The sequence below is a fragment of the Hevea brasiliensis genome, chromosome 13 (assembly GCF_030052815.1).
Source record: "Hevea brasiliensis isolate MT/VB/25A 57/8 chromosome 13, ASM3005281v1, whole genome shotgun sequence".
NCBI classification, from domain to species: Eukaryota; Viridiplantae; Streptophyta; class Magnoliopsida; order Malpighiales; family Euphorbiaceae; genus Hevea; species Hevea brasiliensis.
In genome coordinates, this window is record NC_079505.1 from 12730559 (window position 1) to 12757131 (window position 26573).

The following is a 26573-nucleotide window of genomic DNA, read 5'->3' on the forward strand; positions in this document are numbered from 1 at the left end:
ATGGAGGTTTTGGTTTTGGCAGTCGAAATGAGGAGGGAAAAAGTATCTTGGATTTTGCTATGGCATACGACCTAATACTAGCAAATACCTACTTTATAAAAAGAGAGTCATATTTAGTGACTTTCAAAAGTGGGCAACATAGAAGCCAAATCGACTTCCTCTTAACTAGGAAGACAAATAGAGCTCTATGCAAGGATTGCAAGGTCATTTCAGGAGAGGCTTTAACAAGTCAACATCGGTTGGTGGTCTTGGATGTCAAGTTTAGGAACAATTCAAGTAAGGTTAGAAGAAATAGTGTAGCTCGAACAAAGTGGTGGGAGTTCAAAGGAGTAAAGCAAGTGAAGTTCAAAAATGAGCTTATCGAGTCCGAAGTATGGAAGCTGGATATGGAGGCCAATGATATGTGGATACAAATGGCATCAAATATTAGAGAAGTAGCTAGAAAAGTACTTGGAGAGTCTAAAGAACATGGACCACCCTCAAAAGAGAGATGGTGGTGGAATGAGGAAGTGCAAAAGGCAGTGAAGAGAAAAGGGAATGGTATAAGAAATTACCTATATATGATAATAATGAGGCATATGAACAGTACAAGATAGCAAAGAAAGAGACAAAAAAGACAGTTAGTCAAGCAAGTGCACAGGACTTTGAAAAGTTATATGAGAAACTTGGAACTAAAGAAGGGGAGAAAGATATTTATATATTAGCAAGGGGGAGAGAAAGGAAATGTCAAGATCTCAATCAATTTATGTGCATTAAGGATAAAGAAGGAAAAGTGTTGGTGAAAGATGAGAACATTAAAGAAAGATGGAGAAATTATTTTAATGATCCCTTTAATAATAGTCAAAATAGTAATAGCGTGAATATAGATTATAAAACAATAGAAAAGAATGTGAATTATACTAGAAGGATTAGATCTTTAGAAGTAAAGGAAGCACTTAAGAGAATGAAAGTGGGTAAAGCCTGTGGGCCCTGTCGACACCATATTTTGGCCGATCCCCAAAATCAATAAAACTTTGGAACTGACCTCAGTACTAAGTCTCCTTTTGACAGCTAATCACATTTCCGATCTCTCTTTGATAAACAGTCACATTTCCGATCTCTCTTTGATAGACAGTCACATTTCTGATCTCTCCTCACAAAGAATTAAATCAATGCTAAGTCCTCACATCAGTCAGAGCCTTACCAGTCTATTAAATCGCTCACCGATCTCTCCGACCCGTTGTAATATAACGAAGTGAACTAGATCTTTTCTTACCAGTTTTATTGCCGATCTCCCTTTCAAAAGTTAAGAGCTAAGGTTTTGGTCCGGTTTAATGAGGATTCCGATCTTAAGTGTCCAAGTCTAATTTCCAATTTTAATCAAGTCCCATTCAGCATTTCTTCCTTACCGATCTCATGCTCATTGTGTTTTCCGATCTCTCACACTTAGGTTAATAATCATCTTCAGTTATTTCAACATACTCAGACAATCAAGTGTTTAATAAATGAGAAATTTTCCGATCATAACCATTCATCGAACAAAAAGGGCATTCCACTTCATTTCATTTCAAAAAATTTGTACTAGTCATTCGGCTGGGGGATCACCCCCAGCCTGATCTACATTTTGCTCATTTTCTCTCTCACCCTCGGCCTCCTTTTCGCTTTCCTCCTCGCCTTCGGGAGCCAGGTCGGCCATCCAAGGGAAGTCCTCCTCTGGGTAACGCTTCTGGAGCTCGGCCAAGAGATCCTTGTGAGCGTTCACATAGGCACCGGCTATTCCTGTCACCATCTCTTCATCTTTTGCCTTAAGCTCCTCAGCAAGATGAGCGACCTGAGCAGCTTCGTTGGCCTGGAGTGCCTGGACTTCTCTAAGGGCATGATCCCTTTCAGCCAGAACATGAGTCTGTTCGGCCATCTTATCCTCATAGTACTTCATCCGCCCCTCAATTCGAGATATGTAATCCTGAGCAGATGAGAGTTGGGATCAGAGGGATGCCACCTCTTGACTCTTCTTCTCGACCTCCTTACCCAGGCGGTGCACCTTTTCCCGAACTATGTGCTGGTTCACCAGGCACTCTACATTCAGACTCATGGAGCGGGTTAAGATGTCGTCAAGATTGTCCGGAGACAGTCTATCCCGATCCTCCCGAAGGCAGATGGAAGACCCCAAGACTTTGGCAAAATCGGGGTTCTCCTGAACAGTCCGGTTGTTCTCTAGAGAAGCGATCAGCACTTGGGCGCCACGAGAAGGGGGCCTCGTAGGAGGTCGAGAACGACCCCCTTCTGTGCTTGGAACAGCTGAAGGAGGTGGAAGCGGCTCTTCCTGTTGAGAAGGAGATCGGACAGCTTCAGTGATCGGCGGCCCTGAAGGTTGGGCGGGCCTCCTTGCGTCTCCCCAGGTTCATGGTCGGGTGTTTGAAGTAGTGCCGAACGCTTCATCTCCTTTATTTTCCGGGAAATCTCTCTCTCCTTCTTCCGTTTCCTGGAACCTTCACCACCCGCCATACCTACACAAAAAAGAGGTCAGTGAGATCGCTAAGGTCCAAAGATCTGAGAAATAGAAAATACCGATGCCAAGATCAGAGAGCTGAAGCCCGCGACTTTCGCCCGTGATCAACTCCATCGTCCAATGATGCAGCTCGGCAGTCACCGCATCTAAACAGGAGTACTTTTGAGTGGCAGTTTGATTCTTCAATTCCATCACTATTAGGTTTTCCTCCTTGTTCAGGGTAATACGCTTCGAAATCAAGGGCCCCTGGTACCACCAGCTACGGGGGAAGTCCTCAAAGCAGGTCGGATTTTTGCTCCTCAGAATGAAGAAGCGGTTCTTCCAATTCTTAAGGGAGGAAGGCAGATCGGTGAAGAGCCCGCAATGAGGCTTCGCCTGAAAGAACCAATGCTCGTCGTCCTTTCGGCGAGTTAGCTTGTGCAGTTCGGTGAACACCTTAGCCGTAGGTCTGATTCCCTTAGCTCGGCACAGGCCTCGGAAGGCTACCAAGATCCGCCACGAGTTAGGGTGAATTTGGGCGATGCACACTCAGTGGAATTTTAGGACTTCCTTGAAGAAGTCGTCCAGAGGGAACCGAAGACCGGCCTTTAACTGTTCCTCGTATACCATCACCATGTCATTTTCTTCAAAGGAGTGATCGGCTCGGTGATCGCCATGACACCGGATAAGTTCATATGAATCGGGCTCAATGTTGTACTCCTGGCTAAACGACTGCAGATCGATTTCTTGTAAGATCGATGGCAGCTCGTCCGTAGGAAGATTCTCCCTCCCTGAGGAAGGTACAAGCCTTGATGGTGTGGTTCGCCCCCGAGCTGGAGCGGAGACCCTAGAAGGTTCTGGTCGTGCGCTTGGACCAACCACCTCTACTTCATCAGACGACCATGAAACATGGACGGAAGGTGGGCTTGCCGCTCTCTGACCTTCAGCGCTGCTCATTTTTAAGAAAAACAAAGAACTTAAAGCTAAAAGAAGGATTAAAACCCTTACCGGAGCTTGAACGGAGTCGGAAGAACTTGAGAAAACGAGAGAACTTTGAAGTTATGAGCAAGAGACTGAAAATGACATACAGGAGCAAATGGCTAACCCTTTGCCCCTATTTATACTCGTCCGAGCATTTAATGCTCACGATGTCCTAGGCAATGCATCGGTTAACAGGATTCGTCAGCTGTTCTGACATGTCTCTCGAACACTCTAAATTCCATAAAGAGAATGGCTAATTAGAGATCGGCATATTAAGATAAATGTTTCGAATTATGGATCAGTTAAGGGTTGTTCAGTTAGGAACCAGATCGGATAAACACATCAGAGATCGGAAAATAATCTATGCAATAATAACAAGATGAGAATTGACTTTTATTTCCAAAAGATCGGATTACATCATTTGGGCGATCTCTAGGGATCGGAATTATAGAGATCGGAAGATGGGGGATCAGTATGAGAGATCGGAATAGGAGCATGGGAGGGATCGGAAGGCAAAAAGAATAAGACAAATCCCAAATAACCGTCGTCAGAATCAGAACCGAGGTAGTTAAAGCATGGCAGACGAGATCTCCACCGCACGCCTAAGAATCGCCCGCAATGCTGACAGGTGCCAGGGTATGTCATGACAGTCCTGTACATCCTAATCTCCACCGTTGATTTCACTTGTAAGGACGAACCCGGAGCCCTTGGATCAAGAGAGGAGACGACAAGACCAGCGCCTTTCGCTCTTAGCCCTCGGGACGCTCGGACAAGAGGATTTGAGACCGTCAGATTGAAAGAAGAAAAGGACAAATATTCTGAAGAATAATCTCAGCCGTTTATTTTGGTTCTCTTTAATTCTCAAGCATCCGATCATGTCCTTCAAAATCTTGACCCTCCATCTCCCTCAAAATAAATCCTGACCCTTCATGGGGAGCACCCGATTCCTATAAATACCTGCATGAAAAACTGTTCAAGGGACGGGCAAAAAAGAGAGGTAGTTATTATAGCGGAAGAACTCTGAAACTTCATTCAGTTTGTTATTCTGCTACTTAGAAGTGTTGATTAGAAAGACTTTTGAAACTAGTTTTCTGAAGTCTTTTTCTTGAAAAGGATTCTGAATACTGGAACTCTACATTTTCAGTTTGTTCATTATTTAGTCACACTCTCACTTTCAGCCCTTTATCATCTCTGTTTTCATTCCCATTGTCCAAGCTCAACCTCATTCCACTCGGTTTTTATCTTAATCTGATTGCATTTTAGCTAAGTACCTTTCAGTGCACGACAAACATCAGCCCTCAGGCTGATCAGTCCGCTGTCTTATCACTATTTGTCACCCCGTAGTTATTTCAATAAGATTTGGCTCCTTACAGGTAAGAGCTCATATTGCTGTTTTATTAAGTGTTTACGTTTACTTTTCACGCTTTCTTTGTTCTTCTTACGTATGCGATTTTCTCCAAGTTCATTTTGTGTAAAAGAACCCCAAAGAACGTTACTCTCGAGTTATCTCTTTAGTGATCGGTCCATCATTTTATTAATCTTCGTCATTTCTGAATGCAAGTTTTCTAGCTCCTAGTAGCGTGTAAGTGGTTGGGTAAAACGTAGGTAACTGCAATTTAAGGGTCTCTTTTAAAAGAAAGAGCCTGAATAACACGTCAGGAAGATAGCCAAACTATTTGGCTGACGTAAACGGCAATTCGGCAAGATGCCATAAAGTGGAATAAAACCAAAGTAAACGAAACAGAATAGATCGGACATTAATAGGTATTGGTAAGATGACTACATGGAAGGTCGGTAAATCAAGTCTAGTATCCCCCGTTTAGTCACAAGGTATCAAGAAGCCTTATCCCCAGCATCTTTGAATGCCAGAATCCTTAGCTTTAGGCTCTTATGACATGTAGCTGAAATTAAAATTCGGGAGATCGAAAAAGTCCCTTTCAGGCTCCTGATAATCTAAAAGAGATTGGAGGAGAGTTCTTATCCGGTCTCAACTCAAATTTTTAATAAATATCAAATAGAGATCGGAGGAGAGTTCTTATTCGGTCTCAACTCAAAATTTTAATAAATATTAAATAGAGATCGGAGGAGAGTTCTTATCCGGTCTCAACTCAAAATTTTAACAAACGTTAAATAGAGATCGGAGGAGAGTTCTCATCCGGTCTCAACTCAAAATTTTAATAAATATTAAATAGAGATCGGAGGAGAGTTCTTATCCGGTCTCAACTCAAAATTTTAACAAACGTTAAATAGAGATCGGAGGAGAGTTCTCATCTGGTCTCAACTCAAAATTTTAATAAATATTAAATAGAGATCGGAGGAGAGTTCTTATCCGGTCTCAACTCAGAATTTTAATAAACATTAAAGAGTTCGGAGAAGAGTTCTTATCCGATTCTTAAATTAAATTTTAATAAAATATTCCTTTCAAATAAAATTAACATACAACAGTAACTCACTAAGGTTGTCTCATTTACTTATGTATCTGGGTGATCCAAATTTGGTGAAAAATCAAATGTTCCTTTAAGTCAAAAGGATTAACATGTCCATTCAAGCCCTCCTAACTAATGCAAACTTAAATCTACTTACCCTTATTAAGGGACGAGGTGGGGTGCCTAACACCTTCCCCACCCGTTTACGGACCCCGAACCTAGAATCTCTGTCTTGAAGTGGTCTCATTTCAATCTATTTTCACAAATGGTTTTCTTTAGTTTCCCCCAAAACTAAGGTGGCGACTCCTCACTCTTTCCCACTTCGGTGAGGGTTCGTTCAGGCGACCGCAAAACCCCTTGCGACAGGCCCGATGAAATACCAATTAAAGTGTGGAAGTGTTTGGGAGATATGGGAGTGGCATGGTTAACTAAATTATTTAATAAGATTCTAAACTCAAATAAAATGCCTGATGAATGGAGGAGTATTTTAGTACCTGTTTTTAAAAATAAGGGAGACATACAGAGTTACTCAAACTATAGGGGAATTAAACTCATGAGCCATACTATGAAGTTGTGGGAGAGAGTTGTGGAGCATCGACTACATCATGATACTTCTATCTCTCTCAATCAATTTGGTTTCATGCCCGGTCGTTCAACTATGGTAGCGATCTTTCTCATTAGAAGCTTGATGGAGAAATATAGAGAGGTGAAGAAAGATCTACACATGGTTTTTATTGATCTAGAGAAGGCTTATGATAGTGTTCCAAGAGATGTCTTATGGAATGTATTAGAACAAAAGAGGGTATCTATTAGTACATACAAGTGTTGAAAGATATGTATGAAAGAGCAACTACTATTGTGTGCATAGTGGGAGGGGACACAAGAGATTTTTCGATCTCAATTGGATTACACCAAGGATCAGCCATAAGCCCTTACTTTTTTACATTAGTTTTAGATGAATTGACGAAACATATACAAGAGAATATTCCTTGGTGCATGATGTTTGCGGATGATATTGTTCTGATAGATGAGACACGAGAAGGAGTCAATTGAAAGTTAGAACTTTGGAGAAGTACTCTAGAGTAAGGGTTTTAAGTTAAATAGAACGAAGACAGAATACATGCATTGCAAGTTCAGTTAAGGCCAAACTGGTGATAAGGAAGAAGTTAGTTTGAATGGAGTGGTACTGTCCCAAAGTAATCACTTTAAATATCTAGGCTTAATCCTTCAAGTAGATGGGGGATGTGGGGAGGATGTTAGTCATAGGATTAAAGCTGGATGGTTGAAGTGGAGATGTGCCATGGGAGTTTTATGTGGTTGTAAGATTTTCAATAAGTTTAAAGGAAAATTTTACCGTATAGCCATACGACCGGCTATATTATATGGTAGTGAGTGTTGGGCACTTAAAGAGTTGTATACGTCTAAGATGAGAGTTGCAGAGATGAGAATGTTAAGGTAGATGAGTGGCCATACTATACTAGATAAAATCCGTAATGAGAGTTTTAGATAAAATCTGTAATGAGAGTTTTAGAGAAAAGGTAGGAGTGGCGCCAATTGAAGATAAGTTGAGAGAAAGGAGATTGAGGTGGTTTGGTCATGTGAAGCGTAGACATACGGAGTCTCTAGTTAGACAAGTAGAACATATTAGGTTAGAGGACAGAAAAAAAAAGGGGTAGACCTAAATTGACTTGAAGGAGAGTAGTGCAACATGACCTAGAAGCATTACACATTTCTGAGGATTTAACCCAAAATCGTTTAGAGTGGAGAAAGCGAATCCATATATCCGACCATAAATTTTTGGGATAAAAGCTTAGTTGAGTTGAGTATACATCATTTTTATATTTTCTCTATTGAAAAATAATTTTCTTTGATTACTTATAAATTTAAAGAAATTGATTAATTTTTTTTGTATAAATAATTTGTATAGTTTTTATCAATAAATGAAAAAAAAGAGAATGAAGGAGAGAAAAGTGCGAACATAAATGAGAAAAAATATAGAGAGAAAAAATAAAAAAAAAATAAGAGAAAATAAGTGGGAGATAATTAGAATAGTTTAGATATAAAAAATAATTATTAAATTAAATAGTTATCGAAATCAAATTATATGAATTAATTAATATATTTTTTAAAATATAAAAATTAATTAATTAATTTTATTAAAATAAAAAATTAAATAAAAATTTTACTATTACCACTAATAAAAAAATTAACAAAGGGTTAAAAAATTTAATAAAAATAAAATATAAAAATTAAATAATATATTTTTTAAAATATAAAAATTAAATAATTAATTTTATTAAAATATAACAACTAAATAATAATTCATCCAAATAAATTACCGGCATATGAAACCGTGCATGTCAGTTTAAAAGTATTCTCCATCATTATGTTATTTTCTAATATACTTAAATTAAAAAATAAAAAATTAGAAATCCCGATTCAAAAATTTTAACTTTACCTCCATTTGAACATCCCAACGACGCCGGTTTTGGCCTTTCCTTCATTGCATTAATAGTCAATACGACCTTCCGGGAGATTATCAGTGCACTTTCGCTTGTTTTCTCTCATTTTCCTCTGTCTCCTCTCTTACTCAAAACACTTTCTGGAGTACTACTGCAAAACCGAAACCCTAACCCTAACCAACTGCTTTTCCTTCCTCTGATCTTTCTATCGGTAGCTCTACACAACTCCCATAGTCGCACACCAAAACCCTACACCTTTCTGCTTCTGTTTGGTATCGCCGTTTTCAGTCGCCGACGCCATATATGTTCAATTTGAGTAAGTTTTTGCTTCTAATTTCTACATTACTCTTAGTCCAGTGTTCTTATTCTACTGTTTCAGTAGCATGGCGTTGCAACACCTGGGCGATTCCTGCACATACACCTGGTCCCTGCTTTATTTCGAATTTTGCTGCTCTTCTCTACAAATTTCCCTTACTTTTCTCACAAATGCTAGTATTTGCTAGATTCATAAGGAATGTGGTTAGGAAGCATCGCAGAACTTGTGAAGCGCTGGTTATATGGAAATTAAGTCATGGACTAATTATTTGCGAAGATTTATTTTTGGATTTTTATAATTTCCTTTTTAAATTTTTCATCCGGATAGTGGAAATTGATGGCTGTTTTTCATTGAATTCTCTGTAGAGGCTGGATAATTTAATAATTTCAGCATGCATATAAAGCAGGTAAGACTATGCAAAGTTTCTTTTGCTTGGAATTTTTTTTTTTAATGTAATAAGCTAACTTCTGTGTTCCAATATAGGTTATAATTGAGGGTTTTAAGAGTTACAGAGAACAAATTGCTACTGAGCCTTTCAGTCCAAAAATTAATTGTGTCGGTAAGTTTGTTTTTCCTTTCAAATCCTTTTATATGTAGATTATGGATTATATGGATTGACGAATGAGGAATGAGGAATTAAGACCTGTCTACTTTGTTAAATAATCTGTTACTATAATCCAAGAACAACTTTACTGTTAAATTTCTGCATTATCATTTGTTAGATTCACTGCTGAATTATCATTTATTATCTGATTCAAAGTTAGTTTTATTTACAGCTAGTTATAATCATTGACTTATAGATATTAGAAACAAAGATTTTCAGAAAATTTAATCTTGCAAAGGCCTGGGTTGGCGTATACTGCCTAAAAATTAATGCAACATTGAAGTATAACAAATATAGATCCTTGCTCTCCCTCTCTCTCTCTCACTCTATATGTATATATATATATATATATATATATATATATATCTTTGAGAGATAGGAGGATTACTAGGTATACAGTATGAGATATACTTCAAAATAAATTATACAGTTGAACAAATGTCAAACTAAATTTAGAGCATGTCATAGCCATCAAATGTACATACAAGAATTTGAGTTAGAGAATGAATAGCTATTGGCCAAAGTTTCAAATTTTAACTTTTTCCAGAATCAGCCTTTGGCATTTGAAAAGCAAATTTTTAAAATTTGTTCTGTTACCAAAGAGATTGCTTCTAACATGTTGTCTAAAATTTGCTATTGCTATTAGCAAAAACAACGCCAAACTTGCTCTTAGACAAGTCCTTTGTAAAGGACCAACCAAACACATTGCAAATGTATTTAATTTTTAACAATAGTCGACATTCAGCAGAAATAGAATTCAAGGCCTTACTTATTTATTTATTTTTTTCTCCCGAGGTCTTATTCTTGAGTCCTTTACCAATGGACAAAGACTGCAGTAGCATTAGAGGCTTCCCTTTAGGATTATCACTGTCCCTGACTTTAATATTAGATTCACACTTTCGTTTAATGTCCAATATCTTGATTAAATTACTTGTGTTCTGCTTTTTATGTTTATCAATATATTTGACAATTGAGTTAGTAGTCCTTCTAAGAGTGGAAGTTTTGTTGTGTACTCTCTAAAATTTTATATTTGTCCAAATGCTTTTGCAGTTGGCGCTAATGGGTCTGGCAAAACAAACTTTTTCCATGGTGAGTGCATGTTTGTTTTATATAGTTCGTTTATTATTTTTTGGCTAATAGGTTTATTAAGGAAAATTTGATGGAGAACTTATATTATTGGCTTTGAAATATGTATGTTCTGCAGCCATTCGTTTTGTACTGAGTGACCTCTTCCAAAACCTGCGTAGTGAAGATAGGCATGCACTACTCCATGTATGTGTCATTACAAAGTTTTCCACTTTCATGCTATTTTATTTTGATATCACCATTATAAGTTTTATCCCTCTGAAATTTTATTATTGAACAGGAAGGTGCAGGGCACCAAGTTTTGTCTGCTTTTGTCGAGATTGTGTTCGATAATTATGACAATCGCATTCCGGTATGGCCACGCTTTTCATTTTCCGGGAGGGAGTGGATGAGGGTTTAGATCTTTTCATTTTGATAGTGGAACAGTCATGTTCTACAATATGTGCAATAGTTCATTTAGAAGGCAGGCATGTGGTTTATTTGTCATTATAGTCATAATGACACAAATTAGCTTCTTTCAGTTGGGATGGTACACCATTATTTTCCCTCTATCCTCGCAAATTTTTTTTTTTGGGTTAGAAAATTAGGAAAAAAAAAGGCTAAAATACTTAACAAATGCAGTCATGTAACTTCTTTTAATTTTTTTTCCCCTAATCCATCCTTTACAAAAGCAAAATAAAGCTTTGGTTAGTTTTCTTATTCAAGAATGCCTAATCTCTATAGCCATGTTCTCATTTGAATATTTTACCCACTTCCTGATAAGTTCATCTCTTTCTCTGGGTTGCTGACTTGCTGTCCACAGATGCTTTCTTTAAATGCACCAATAAAGTCAAGCACCCTCTTATAACTTTCCATCAGATCTTCACAGTCTAAACCAACAGAAACCAGGACTGTGACTGTTTATAGGCACTTGAAATAGCAGTTTACCCATATAGGTGTCATATGTGATAATTGTGGTTATGGTTTTATGGAATATATTCATATTCAATTGTCAGTTATGATCAATCAAGTGGATTATGTGAAAAGAGGTCTTTGTTCAGCCATATTATTTTTCATATGATATTCTCCCAGTAGGAATATTTATGAGATTTGGTGCCTTTTCATCTGTCAATTCTTCTATTATATTTTAAGCATACTTCTTGCTTCTCAACAGGTTGATAAGGAAGAAGTACGATTGCGTAGAACAATTGGTTTGAAAAAGGATGAATATTTTCTGGATGGGAAGCACATCACGTAAGTATCTGTTCTTTTTGGAAAAGATCCTTATTTTTGTGCATGTTATTTGCTGCTATATCTTAATAACGGAAGATAATATAATTGCAGGAAAACAGAAGTGATGAATCTGCTAGAAAGCGCTGGGTTCTCCCGCTCCAATCCATATTATGTAGTGCAGCAAGGAAAGGTATAATGCTTCAATCTAAACAGTTATAGTCATTAATAATTTTAAAATTTATGGGTTCTTTTTCTTTCACCTTCTTAGATCTTTTTCTCTCTCACATTATGTTCAATAGATAGCATCATTGACATTGATGAAAGACTCAGAGCGCCTGGATTTACTGAAGGAAATTGGTGGAACTCGAGTATATGAGGAGAGACGCCGTGAAAGTTTGAAAATTATGCAAGAAACGGGCAAGTCATAATTGATTTAGCTGTTTTCCTGCAGCGTCTTGCATTTTGTTTATGTTTACTTTTTCCTGGCAAACAGGAAACAAAAGAAAGCAGATAATTCAAGTTGTTCAATACTTGGATGAGAGGCTAAAGGAACTGGATGAAGAGAAAGAGGAGCTCAGAAAATATCAGCAGCTTGACAGACAGCGTAAATCTTTAGAATATACCATTTATGATAAGGAACTCCATGATGCTCGGCAGAAGTTGGAGGAGGTCAGTATCTGTTAGATGCTTGAACATGTAGAAAGGCTTCTCCATTTATGCCTTTTGTATGTCTGTAGAAGTGTTTCATCATTTTGCTTTTCGGAGCACTGAGTATTTAGCCACCTAAAGGTAAATTACTAGGATCTGCTGTTCAGAATTTGTGGATAATTAACAGACATGAAGAAAAAATAAATTTTCTCAAACTGATTTCTTTGGAAGTATAAACTCTTCTATTTTGCTCTCTTTTCTCCTTTCTTTTTGTTTGGGAAGAGGACTTGTACCTTGTATGATCAGTGGGAAGTGTTAAATAGGAGAGCAGCATATGTTTGTAAAATACTTAAGTGAGGTTTTATTTCTCTCCTGGTTCAGGTAGAAGAGGCTCGAAACAAGGTTTCTGAAACATCAGCTAAGATGTATAATAGTGTGTTGGATTCCCATGAAAGGTCCAAGGATTTGGACAAGATGCTTAAAGATCTTACAAAAGAGGTTCAAGGATTGAATAAAGAGAAAGAGTTAGTGGAGAAGCGACAAACTGAAGCAATAAAAAAACAGACAGAGCTTGAGCTTGATGTAAAGGATCTGCAAGAGAGGATTTCTGGAAATGTCCAAGCTAAAGTACTATTCCTGATGATGATAATGTATTGATTAGTTTCTTGTATAATGTTTGTGTTTATTTGATGCATGTGTATGCTTTCAGGAGGAGGCAATGAAGCAGCTTGATATACTTCAAAGAGAAATACAAGATTCAATGGAAGAGCTTGACAAAATCAGTCCATTGTATGAGAATCAAGCTATAAAGGAAAAGGATATTACTAAAGGGTACGTCTTAACAGTTTACGTATGCTTGTTTTAGATGGACTGAGGCTGTTCTTTCTTTCAATATTAGATGTCTGGGGTTTTCTAATGTTGGCTTCAGAGCATGGTTTGAGTCTTGAGACTAGAACTGGACACTTTAAGCAAATATGCAAAAGATTTTGATGGCATTCAGGATGACCCATGATTCTGTCAAATTATTGGAATTTGTATGAGGCCTTAAATCACTTGGTATATGAGATAGCTTGCAAGTAGGGGTACGTAATCATTTGGTTCGGTTCCGAACCGAACTGAAATAATAAAAAAACTGAAGCACTAAATAATAATAACTGAACCAAACTGTAGTAGGGGTTGAGCCTAACCAAACCGAAAATTTTTAGTTTGGTTTATCAGTATGGACCTATTTGTTGGGCTTTTTTATTTTTTATATTTTTATTCTTTGGGCCTACTATAAATTCCATAAATTAAACATTATATTACATAATAGCCATAAAATAAAAAAAAAAGGGATTCTAAATTGGAAAGTTGGTCTTTTTTTTTTTCAAATGAAAATAACCGAACTGAACCAAGAAAACAATTCAGGATGGATTTTTTTTTTTAATATTTTAAACAAACCCTTCATTCAATCTGGACCATAATTCTAAGTTTCTTGAGATTTTAATCTTGTTATTCTTTGAACTTATTATTAACTGCATCAAGATGGGAAGTCAGGTGGAAGTTCTTTTTATGTTGTTGGTAAAGTCAGTGCAAATTTCTCTTCTCTTTTCTTTTCCATTTTCCTTTTTTTTTGAATTTTTTTTTTTGCTTCCTAAAGTGTGTTGTTTTCTTTCCAATTGTTTGATGCTGCTGTGGAAACCTTTTGCTTTGGTCTGTACATGTGAATTAGGTTTTGTTTCCATCCTATAATAATGTAGTTTATACTGCCATTTAAGAATAGTTCCTGCTATTCGTGTTACTTTTCTTGGCATCAATGTTTTTGGTGACTTGCAGAATAATGGAGCGTGAAAAGCAGCTTAGCATTCTTTATCAAAAACAGGGTCGTGCCACCCAATTCTCCAGCAAAGCCGCTCGTGATAAATGGCTTCAAAAGGAAATTGATGATCTGCAACGTGTTCTTTCTTCAAATTTGGCTCAGGTTATTGTTTGCATTTGTTTCATCTGGGGCTCAACTGTTATTAAAGATGTTAATGCTTGTGTTGTCTGAATATGCCTTGCAAATAGCATACTAGGGCTTACTATTATGTTTCCTGGCCAATTATATTCAGAAGAGCACTATATTAAGGTCTCTCTACCTGATGATTCGTTGATCAAGGTTTCTTTATTTCTCCCTATCTCTTGCACATGCATACATGCACACATGAGGAAAAAAGAGGCATGTAATCCTGCACAATCCTCAAGAGAATGTTCTGCTTAATGTTTTGAGATTGAGTTGACCTAGGATACAAATAGACCTGGCCAAGGGCCGGTTTGGAACTGGAGCAGTCCAACTCAGAACCGAAATTGGTCAAAACTGTTTTGACCAAAACTGGCCTTGGCCCAGAAAGGAGCCCTCTGGTTTGGTTTGGTTCAAAATTAGATTTTTTCCATTTAAAAAATATTAAAAGAATTGAAATATTTTCAATTTTGGTTTGATCGAACTGGAATTGAATTCGAACCGAAACCGAGGGGAACCCTGGGGTTTCTGTTCCGGTCCACTTGAACCCTGAGCTGGAACTGCCCGTTTTGGCCTGGACCGGCACTTTGGCCACCCCTAGATACAACAGTTGGAATATACCATATCCTGGTGAGATCAATACTTATTTTGGCATGGAAGCGCCTGTCCTTTAGTCCAAACTAAGCCATGCATACAGTATTTACAAAAAGTGTTAATGCCATCTTTTTGTTTTTTTTTTTCCCTTAATTTTTCTTTCAGAGGTTTCTGTCTGTTTACATTCATTTTTTCTTGATCTGATCTCTGGTTTGTATGGGCATCAGGCCATCAGCCCTTGGGTCCATATTGTTAAGTGATTGACTTGCGCAATTAATTTGAGTATAGGCTACCTTAGAATGTGTATTGTCAGTGTAGTTTTTGTTTCCTTGTTTGATTTATCAGAACTTGATAAACACAATTGGTTGGTTAGTTATGATATTAAGCTTCTAGCTGTATTGCACTATTGCTTCAAGTCCCAGTGCCATGACGTTGCTGGTTCCTATGTTTTCAATACTTGCACATGCTATAGGAGCAAAAACTTGAGGATGAAATTTGTAAGCTTAATGGGGACTTGAAAGAGCGAGATGCCTACATTGAGAATCGTAAAGCTGAAATTGCTTCTTTAGAATCTCTTGTTTCAGAGTCTCGTGAAGGGTTTAATAATCATAAAGCACAGAGAGACAAGCTGCAGGATGAGCGGAAGTATGTTTTTTTTCCTTTTTAATTTTTTTTTCACCAGTTTTATTGAAATTGTCTAGTTATGTCTAAATTGTTTATTTATGCAGGTCATTGTGGGGAAAAGAAAGTGCACTTATTGCTGAAATTGATAAACTGAGAGCAGAAGTTGAGAAGGCAGAGAAGAGCCTTGATCATGCAACTCCTGGTGTAAGTTTTGTTTTCTGGATTTGTATGACTTCTGATTCTATGAACTCAATTATTCAAACAATTTGGATCTTATGATACTTTTGCTGTCTGCTGAGCTAGTGGGTCCATTATTATGCATGGGACTGCAGATGAGCAGAACTTTTCACACTCCACAAACATCTCAATAGCTTATTTACTATTGTTTATCGTGTCTCGAATTAGGCTTAAGCGTTATTCAGAGGCTTGTTTCTGAAACAACAAGCCCAAGCAGGCCCAACCCACCCAAGAGTTTGCTTGAATGGACTTACTTGCTTAAGGCTCATTTGATATGCATAGGTGCGTGTTTTTTTTTGGTTTTTTGGGGGGGGGGGGGGTGGGGGTGGGGGAGGACTTTATTTGAGAAGTGAGTCTGTACAGGGACTAACTTGGCTTGGTATCTTTATGCCCACCTGAGTTTGAGCAATCAAATGCCATTTAACTTATGTGAAACAAAAAATATGCTTGTTTTAATAAGCAAGCATTGTTTATGGTAGATTTAACAGCTAGAAGATTTAGGACCCACAATTGGTTGGTTTCTTTAACTATGTTTAATGGCTGGGCACACACCAGATCCAATAGCTGAGGTTTGGTCTTGGAAAAATTTATTTATTTATTCTTTCATACTATTTAATATTTATGCCCTTTTTTTGGGGTTTCTTTTCCATTTCTTGTTCCATATTATCAGGATGTAAGAAGAGGGCTAAATTCTATTCGGCGGATATGTAGAGACTATAAGATCAATGGAGTATTTGGTCCAATTATTGAGTTGCTTGATTGTGATGAAAAATTTTTCACTGCTGTTGAAGTCACTGCTGGAAACAGGTAAGCAAAGTTTATTTTATTCTATCATTATCTGTATCAATTATCTGGTTGACCTGTGACTAGACATCTTAAGCTTTTGCTATTCATCCTTTCTTGGGATACTGTTTTTTGATAACTTCTGATTTCTGCACAGCTTATTTCATGTGGTGGTTGAGAATGATGAAATATCAACCCAGATAATTAGACACCTTAATTCATCAAAAGGTGGGCGTGTTACTTTCATACCACTGAACAGGGTAAAAGCGCCACGTGTAACTTATCCGCAAAGTTCTGATGTGATACCTTTGCTAAAGAAATTGAAGTTCTCTCCTAATTTCACCCCTGCATTTGCCCAGGTTAGTTTCTTTTCTGGTCTTGTAATTGAAACAATGTTGGACTCGTTCTGGAAATATTGATAGAAGTTCTATTAGTGCAAGTATCTTGGGCTACGGATAGCTAAAAATTGTTAGTTGCAGTGCTGATTTTATTCGAGGAGACTATTTTTCAATGTCATTCTAATAGGAAATTTTCATATGCTAAGTGTTGCAGGATACATTGCCTTGCTTATATTATTACTGCTTCTAATTCTTCTTCCAGGTATTTGCTAGAACTGTGATTTGCCGAGATTTGGATGTTGCCACTAGAGTTGCTCGAACTGATAATCTGGACTGTATAACTTTAGAAGGTTTGCTTCTTCTGTGTGTGTGTGTGCGTGTTTTTTTTTTTTTTTTTTTTTTTCATGGAGACCCTGCTGTCTGTGATCAAGTGCAATATCTTAACAAATCAACATTCATCAGGTGATCAAGTAAGCAAGAAAGGCGGTATGACGGGGGGTTTTTATGACCATCGACGTTCAAAATTGAAGTTCATGAATATAATTATGCAGAATACAAAATCTATCAACCTGAAGGAAGAAGAATTGGAAAAAGTTAGATCTATGCTACAAGATATCCTTTTTCTGGTTCTTTATTGTTTCCTTTTGAATGATGCTTTCATATTATCTTTTCAGTGGCATTTTTGTTTTGTTTTTGGATGGTTGCTACATGCAAATGTGTACTTGCAACCATTTTCCATTAGCATTTAGTTTTGATGGATTCTGATGCATTATTTAAATTAATTAATAGTTTTTGTTTGCATAAAATTTGCAGAAATTGCAAATATGAAAAACTTGAGAAACAGGAATTATACCAGATTGTTTTGCGTGTGTGCCAAATTTTAATGCATGGATGCATGCTATTTTGCACTTATTTTTCATCTATATACTGTTAATTTGTTTTTCTCCTTTGGCTAAATTACATTGACTACCACATAGAAATAGATATACTTAAATTACGCTAGCAATCCCTATTTTGCAAAACATATTGAAATCACTCATAATGAATTTATAATAAATAATATTTTCTCAAAAGTAAACTGTCATAGCCTGTTCATGGGCAATAGTGTACTGTTTAGTTGCAGTGATAGCTGGACAGATTTTTATGCTACAAATTTATTTTAGGGGTTGTTTTCATATATTTTCAAAAATGGAGTTTGATCAAGACTGCTGCTGGGTTGATTGGTGTAATTCATCCTTTTCGTTATAGCAATACTGCAATAGTTCTAGGCCTTTAGCTATCAGTTACAATATCTAGATGGTAAGGGTTAATTGTGAAAGTTGGCAATATGGTGTTTCCTTGTCCTTGCATAATGTTTCATTTCTTTCACAACTTTGAATTTCTCCCCAGATACTTCCATCTTACCTCGAAGTCTTTGGAGCTTCTTTTGTTTGAGCTACGTTATAAATGTTTTAGGATATTCAGCCTCAGTTCTAAACGTTTATTGCAGTAGCAAGTAGCAGGATTATTTCTCTTCTTTAACCTAAAGCCTTACGAAACTAAACATTTTTTTTAACTAGTCTATTAGGATAGAAAAGCCTATGCATCTTTTGTAAAGATTAGAAATGGGAGAAAAAGGTAATAAAACAATGTGCTGGTTCATTTTAGAATCAGGCTTTTTGGACTAAATCCTCATTTAACTGCTTTTGCCTAGAATTCTTATAGTAATATTACGACAAAGCCATCTTGCTTTTCTCAAGTTTTTTTCAGGCTATCTTACTTGTGTAGGGTAAACAGACAATCTGGGTGAACAGTTGGGCTGATGTTTTAGTACTTACAAAAGACAATGTTGATATGTGTCCTGCTTGATGCTATTTCCATTAATGCATCTGTATTTTGCTTTCACTTAATAATTCTCACATATAGATCAGAAAATTACTGAACGCGTAACTGAGCAGCAGAAAATTGATGCCAAGCGATCTCATGACAGATCAGAGTTGGAACAGCTAAAGCAGGATATTGCTAATGCTAATAAGCAGAAACAATTTATTTCAAAAGCCCTTGAAAAGAAGGTACTTTCATACCTTGAAATGCTCTCTGTGACAAGGGCAATAGTCCTTGTAGTTTTCTTGTCAGTGTAGTTAGTAGTTTAATTTTTATATCATCTGTTAGGGAAAGTCACTTGCAGATGTCCGAACTCAAATAGATCAACTTAAAGGCAGTATGGCCATGAAACAAGCTGAGATGGGAACAGAGCTCATTGATCACTTATCACCGGAAGAAAAAGATCTTCTATCGCGACTGAACCCTGAAATAGCAGATCTCAAAGAGAAGCATATTGCCTGCAGAACAGATCGCATTGAGGTTGGAAAACCTAACCTTTTCATTGTTATCATAGTGTTATTTTTTGGGTTTACATTCTCATGGAATGTACATTTCCATTTCATAGACTGAAACAAGAAAAGCAGAGCTAGAGACTAATCTTACAACTAATTTGAAAAGGCGAAAGCAAGAGTTGGAAGCCATAATATCATCTGCAGAGACTGATTTATTGTATGGTGAAGCTGATTTGAAGAGGCAGGAATTGACAGATGCTAAATCATTGGTTGAAGTTACGACACAGGAAATGAAAAGTGAGTTCCACATTAATTCTATAAATTAAATTTTGAAGCTTAAAAATAAGGTCTATGTGTTGACTGAGGTTATTACTTCAGGAGTTTCTGGCAGTATAGATGAAATAACCAAGCAACTCAAAAAGATCAAAGATGAAAAGATAAAATTAAAGGTGAGTCTCTCTTATAGTTTGGCTCTTGCACTACATTTGGGAGAAAAGAAAAAAAAAATGGAAAGAATTTTTTTTCCTTTTTTTTTTTTGTGTGTTTTGGCGGGGGTGGGGGGGGGGAGGGAGAGAAATGAGAGAATTTTTTTTACTAATTTAAAATAATATATTGCCCCTTTCTTTTTTCAATAAAAAAGTTAATAATGACAAATTAGTCATTTCCATGATTTTCGCCCCTGAAATGGGATCTCCCAAACAAGAGAAAATGAGAGATCTCCTCTTCCTCCTCCCCCTCCCCTCCCCCCTGCCCCACCGGGGCCACAACAAAAAAACAAATTTTTTCACACTCCCATACACAGTTGGTCTTTAGTATTTTTGCAGCTAAATCTGTAACCTTTTTTCTTTTCATTCTCTAGGCTTTGGAAGACAACTATGAGAGAACACTTCAGGATGAAGCAAAAGAATTAGAGCAGTTATTGAGTAAGAGGAATGCTCTTCAGGCCAAACAAGAGGAGTTTTCTAACAAAATTAGGGAATTGGGCCCCCTGTCATCGGATGCTTTTGAAACGTATAACTTCCATCTGAACTTTGATTTTTCTTTATTATTTCATTTTTGTCATAAATGTTCATTCTGAATGTCTTCAGTGTGTTACACATGGATGTGGGCTAGTTATCTTTTAAAATCAAACATTTTGATTGATTTAATTATGCTCATTCTACTTGCCAAAAGAAGAAAATAATTTTGACATCTTGGAGTGTGTTGGTGTGGTTAATAGTTTCCCTCAACACAAGGAATTCAATCAAGTTTGCATAATGTGGCCTGTGTATTCATGGTTGCTGATATGTTCTTAACAATGCGTATGATAGATATAAGCGGAAGAGCATCAAAGAGTTGCATAAAATGCTTCATAGGTGCAATGAACAACTGCAACAGTTTAGCCACGTCAACAAAAAGGCACTAGATCAGTATGTAAACTTCACTGAGCAACGAGAAGAACTTCAGAAAAGGCAAGCTGAACTTGATGCAGGTGATGAGGTATTACTATGACGTCTATTGCTTCAATCTTTCATGTTGCATTTACCGTATGTAACACGTGCTTACTATTTCAGTTGTCTCGTCTTTAATGCATCATTGCAGAAAATTAGAGAACTTATATCTGTTTTGGATCAAAGGAAGGATGAATCTATAGAGCGTACTTTTAAAGGTGTTGCTCGGCATTTTCGAGAAGTATTCTCTGAACTTGTGCAAGGTGGCCATGGTCATCTAGTTATGATGAAGAAAAAGGTTTTACTAATTAAACTTTTTAACTTATATCTGTTCTTGCATCTCTAATTAATGTTTCATTGCCTTTACAATTTTGCTGGCTGATCTGGAATTGTTGGCTCTCAATCTTAGGTTGTTCACAAAATTTGATGACTATTTATTTATTTCACTTGTCTTGAGATTGCATTGCTTGTATAGAAATAAATACCATCTACTTGATTAAAAAAGGAAAATTTTTTGCATCAAACTAGTATATATCATATTTTTGCATCACGCTAGTATATGTCATATTCTATAAGGTTCAGATTCTCATGTGGCTTTGAAAACATATTGTTCATTTATTTTCACTGCTATGCCCTTAACAGAATGACTAACTTGTGAAACAACTAAACTTCTTAGGAAAGCTTTCTAACCAGTTTCTTTATGATTAATATTGTAACCCTCTGTCTAACTTTATCTATCGTTTAAGGTTTTTACACCATGATTAAGAAAGTAATTAAATCACCTAAATTATAATAAAATACTCCTTGATTTGACTACATTACTCTTTATCTCTCTTAATTAAGAGAGAGATAGAGAGAGGGAGGTGATAAGATAGGTTTTAGGAAATTGTAAAAGTAGTTAATGTTTTTAGTAGAGATAAGGGTAAAATTGAAAATAATTAATTAGTGCTCCTTGATCTTCTCAAAACGACAGTTAATTTTGGACAAAATAACTTTTAAAAAACGACAAATGGAAGGAGGGAGCAGATAATAAGACCCATCGAGCAAAACCATGAATCCTATAGGCCTGCTGCCGAAAGAAAATTGAAATAGACTATAATGTACAACTCAACATAATTGTCCTAAACCCCCAAAGTACAACTTAAATAAGCTTAGTGAGATGTGACAAGACCAAATAACCTCAGTAAATTAATCTTTCTATCTTCCTTTTCTCTCTTGCACCCTCCTCCCCACCCACCACACGCCTTTCTGCTTCTTCTCTCTCTCTGTCCTTCCCTTCCTCTCCCTCTCTCTCTCTCTTGGTTTTTCTCTTTCTCCCTCCCCCCTTCATGCACTCTTTAAAGATGGAAATCAATAAATTTCATAGCCATGGTTGGGAATTAAGAAATGTTAAGTTCTGGGTTTCGCTTCAGCCTGTCTCAACCATACCTGTTCGTCTAATCCCATGAATTTCTGTTCCGCCACATCCATGGTATATTCAACCTTGCTTGATTTGCAACCAAAAATTCAAACCTCACAGTCGCCACAACTGCAAAAGAGGGGGCCTTGCAATTACCATGTTTTTTTTTTTTTTTTTGTGGGGGGTGGGGGGGGGGGAGGGGAAGGGGGGAGTGGTCGGGCGGTGCTAGCAAGAGCATTGGAGTTACTTCACTTGATGCTGGCTGGAGAAGAAAAAAATCTCCTCTGCTTTATCTCGACTCACGAGCCCCCTGAAACTCTCCTTTTTAAAAAAAAAAAAAAATCTTTTCTTAATTATTTTCAAGTAGGCAACCATGGTCAACAGGGACGTTTTTGAACTTATGATTTTATTTTTTTTAATTATTTTTTCTTTGGCTAATGTCTCAAATTTTTGGATGGGTGTTATTGTTAAAGAAATCATACCTAAGCAATTAAATTGTTACATTTTCAAACAACAAGGACCATCCGATGGTTTTTGCCAAACCTCAAGGGTCATCCTATAATTTACCCTTTGAAGTAATCCTGGTTCATTTGTTGCATCAGTTTTTTGGGAAAGGGTTCGCCCTAATTGATCTTAATTTTTTTCCAACAAAATTTCTTCTAAGCATTACCTTTCTTCCTCTTGTATGAGAATAACAATAGTAGCCTGCTGATGTGTATGTTCTTCCCAAGTATTGATTAAACCGATGTAAAAAAACACCACAAAATTCATTTAGTTGGTTCTCAATTTACTTTATCACTTTCTTATATGTTATATCCTTAGCTATGTTGGTTTTTTCAAATTTTCTTTAAGAAATATCCTAATTTATGTGTTAATGTTCATAAACATTTGTTTTCCTTGATATTTTATCTCAAGGCTACTATGGTTCCCTTTTTTTTGACTGATGTCCAAATTCAATTGGCATTATTCTTGAGCTTTTTCAACCTTTGAACAAATTGATTGTACATTAGAAAGTGAGATGTCTTACATTTGTGATATATGTTCTTAATTTGAAAAGGATGCTATTAATTCAATTGCATTTCTGCAGGATGGTGATCAAGGTGATGATGACTATGATGATGATGGTCCTAGTGAAGCAGATTTGGAAGGGAGAGTTGAGAAATACATTGGCGTGAAAGTAAAGGCATGTATTTATTTTCTTATTAATTTACTACTTTTTATTGGAGATAGATTTATTTCCTCTTGAAAATTACCACTCTTGATTTGAAGATCAGGTGGTTTCATCATGCTTTTTTTAATCTGATATACTAGGATATTCCAATTGGAAAAAAAATGTTCCATAATAATGGATTCAAGAAAAAAGTTAAAGGTGGCTAAATTATTATGCGTGCATGGTAAATGCTGGTTGGTGCACCTTTTTATTTTTATTTTTAAATTTTGCATGCGTTATTACTTGTTTGAATTAGATGTTCTCTATGAAATTCTTCTATATCTTATTTTTCATTCAGCATTTTTCCCTTTTCTTTTAGTTAATGGGCAAGCATAAGACAGTGCAAAATTTCCATGGCATATTCAGTACTTTAGGACATGTGCAAGTTGTAATTTAAGTATTTTGCACTTAAAATTGTTGTTTGCTGTTTAGGTTTCCTTTACAGGGCAAGGAGAGACACAATCTATGAAGCAATTGTCAGGGGGTCAGAAAACTGTTGTTGCCCTGACATTGATCTTTGCCATACAACGATGTGATCCTGCCCCTTTTTATCTATTTGATGAGATAGATGCAGCCTTGGACCCCCAGTACAGAACTGCTGTTGGAAGTATCCAATTTTAAGTTTTTATTGATTTTACCCTTCTTCTATTTGTTCTCTCTGTGCTTTTTTGGCAATGAGTTTAAGGCAAGTGGGGAGTTGATCTTCTTCCCCATTGTTTTTATCTGTTGGCTCAAACTTTTATGCAGCTAAATGTATACCTGTTAAAATCTATTTTCCTTTCATGAACTCTATTTGTCTGTAGCTGCATTAACCTATGCCCAGGGAGTTTTTTTACTCGTGATCATGAATAGGGAGATTTGTACTATAGCTCATGTAGCTTCACTTCAGTACGAGGAGAAATCTATGGAACACTAAGTTATCACCTCACTAATATCAGCAGTCAGCTTCATGTTGAAATCTTTATTGGAATTAAGATATGTTTAAATGTCATGGCTAGTTGATTGCAAGTTTTCTTGATATTTGTTCCTACTAATCATCATTGGTTTAGGTGGTTGAGAATCATCCCTTAACAGAAGTCATTGTGAAATCACTGTTGCTTGAATGATATCTGATAATTGTTTAGTTAACCCTTTTTATTATTTTGGGAAATGGGGGAAAGCACTCTTTTCGATCTTTGTACACTTTTTCTTTCCTCATACATTCTCCATTCCTCATGCCTCATGGAATGACATAGCCCATTTTCAGGGTATCCTCTTGGTGTCCTTTAACTCTTCAACTGTTACCAAAATGTTCTCTGGTGTATAATTCTTGATTTCCCTTTGAATTATGTGAAAATCGTAAAATCAGAAAATGTTTTCAGAAAGAAACTAAAAAAATCATCTATGTGAAGGGTTTTGTCTCTTCCTACGGGCAACCTGTTCAAGTGAAGCTGGATTTGTTCATTTGTTATGAGGATAACTTCTCAATGACAGTAGGTCTGTCCTTGCTTTCTCAGAGCATGCTGATCTTTTTATGTGGCAAAATATTGACTCGCACCTGTACTGATGATAGGAATACTACTGTTGGTTTGTAGTTGTGCATGCATTTTTAAAGCATTTTGAATTTGTGTTCATCTGAGGTATCATGTGGGTGGGACATCCTTGACCATTTGTTTGCTAGATATGATTCGTCGTCTGGCTGACATGGCAAATACACAATTTATAACAACAACATTCCGATCGGAGCTTGTGAAAGTTGCAGATAAGATATATGGGGTCACACATAAGAACAGGGTGAGCCGTGTCAATGTTGTCTCCAAGGAAGATGCATTAGACTTTATTGAGCATGATCAATCTCACAACGCAGATTAAGGTCAGAACCTTAAATTAGCATTTTTTTTTTTTGGCTTTTCTTGTAATAAAACATAATTACTAAATGTAATTCATGAACTTCAATGAAGATGACAGCTACTCCTCCATTAATACTTGTACTAGTTCATCTTTTTGTGGGTGCAGCTCAAGTCCTATCTGGGATTAATGAAGTTATCAATCTGAGGTTCTGCTGTAAATATAGTCTTTTGCGCTTACCATGTAAAGTATTATCTTCATCAGTCCAAAGACTTATCTTTATACAGAAACGTGGATTTTGTAGGGTGTTATGTTTGGTGGAACTGCAAAACTGTGTAGGGGTGTAAAACAGTAATTAGGTTAATTTGTATTATACTCTTATTTCTGATTTATTCCTGTAAATTTCTTTTCCATGTTCACCATGAGCCTTGGCAAATTACTAGTTGAAATGCTTGTAGTGGCTGTTGAATTTGATGGGGAGCTTGGTATGGCACCATTTCTTAAACCATCAGGACAAACATGGACATTAGGCATTTTACTTCTATTTAATTTCACCTGTAAAGTTTATTTTCTTGACACTTGTTGATTGGTCAAATGTGTTCAATTAAACTATGTTAAATTTAACGTAAAAATAATTTTTAATAGCTACTAATTAATATATTTATTTGTTTATTTATGGGTTTTCTAGGTCTAATGCTTAACGCTCGATTTGTTTAAAAAAAGTTTTGGTTCATTTGGTTGCCTTGACTTTCAATTTGGCATTCCCTCGAATTGGGGTTTATCCGTGGCTTCTTTGTCTGTTAATTGTAGTCGAAAAAGTGGTTTGTGTAACTGTCCTATTTAATAATTGTGATCCCCTGTTTGCATGTTGTGTGCAGAGTTTGTGGTCCATGTGAATTTGTACATGTATATTATTATCAATTCTATCAAAAAAAAAAAAAAAAATTTAGCGCATCAATTCCTCTCATGTCCTTAAAGATTCCTACGCTAGTGTAGTCTGTAGGTGGGTTTTTGACGTGAACACTTATTGAGGATTTTTTCAAAATAGGGAATTAAAAAAAATTATAAAATCAAGTAAGGAGAAAAATATTTAATTTAACAATGTAGTTATTAATTTAGTTTATTTTCAATTTTTTTATCTAAATTGATCCATAAGTTTTTAATTTAAATTTAATTTAGCTTAGAAATTAAAATTTATGAGTTAAATTCTTTTTAGTGTTTTATTTAAATAAAAAATTAAAATATTCAATTTCTTAATTTTTTAATTTAAATTATAAAAATTAAGAAATTTAATTTCTTATTTATTTTTTAATTTTTAAGTTAAATTAAATTTAAGTTAAAATTTTTAAATTAAATTAGATAAAAAAAATTAAAAATAAATTAAATTAAACCTTTTCAATAAACGATAGGTGACTAAAGAGAAACTTATATCTCAAATCAAGGCTTTCAACTCTTGTTCGTTATAATGATTAATGAAGAAAAATTCTTAATATAGAACTAAGATATAAATATTAGGACTCACATATTATTTAATAGGCGGTATTACTAGCTGGATAGAAAAAATCTATTGAAGTAAGAGTTGGCTGCTCTTTGCCAGTCTAACCACCAACCGGCAACGTTGCTCCCTGTCGATACA

The 26573-nt window shown here is 36.1% G+C and overlaps 1 protein-coding gene across 2 annotated transcripts; it reads left to right on the forward strand.

The window, feature by feature from the left end:
• The first annotated feature begins 8404 nt into the window (after positions 1-8404).
• LOC110650143 (structural maintenance of chromosomes protein 3) lies at positions 8405-25515 on the forward strand. Of its 2 annotated transcripts, none has more exons than XM_021804969.2 (30): positions 8405-8652; positions 9018-9058; positions 9136-9211; positions 10307-10345; positions 10461-10528; positions 10623-10694; positions 11496-11575; positions 11666-11744; positions 11854-11971; positions 12048-12223; positions 12584-12829; positions 12912-13033; positions 14018-14162; positions 15247-15419; positions 15503-15602; positions 16306-16442; positions 16576-16777; positions 17019-17106; positions 17219-17368; positions 18656-18807; positions 18908-19099; positions 19185-19368; positions 19450-19520; positions 19931-20082; positions 20382-20550; positions 20653-20799; positions 22988-23083; positions 23543-23717; positions 24771-24962; positions 25085-25515. In XM_021804969.2, the coding sequence occupies exons 2-29, from the start codon at positions 9044-9046 to the stop codon at positions 24959-24961; spliced, it is 3615 nt and encodes a 1204-aa protein (XP_021660661.2). In that variant the 5' UTR covers positions 8405-8652; positions 9018-9043; the 3' UTR covers position 24962; positions 25085-25515. The 2 variants fall into 2 exon arrangements, with proteins under 2 accessions (XP_021660661.2, XP_021660660.2); XM_021804968.2 differs by having other exon boundaries at positions 25106-25515.
• The last annotated feature ends 1058 nt before the right edge of the window (positions 25516-26573 follow it).

Excerpts from the sequence above, each read along its gene's own strand:
- LOC110650143 (XM_021804969.2), top strand. Across the intron at positions 11,745-11,853 it reads ATGTAGTGCAGCAAGGAAAG|ATAGCATCATTGACATTGAT; the intron begins GTATAATGCTTC and ends TATGTTCAATAG. Across the intron at positions 15,420-15,502 it reads AAGCTGCAGGATGAGCGGAA|GTCATTGTGGGGAAAAGAAA; the intron begins GTATGTTTTTTT and ends TTATTTATGCAG.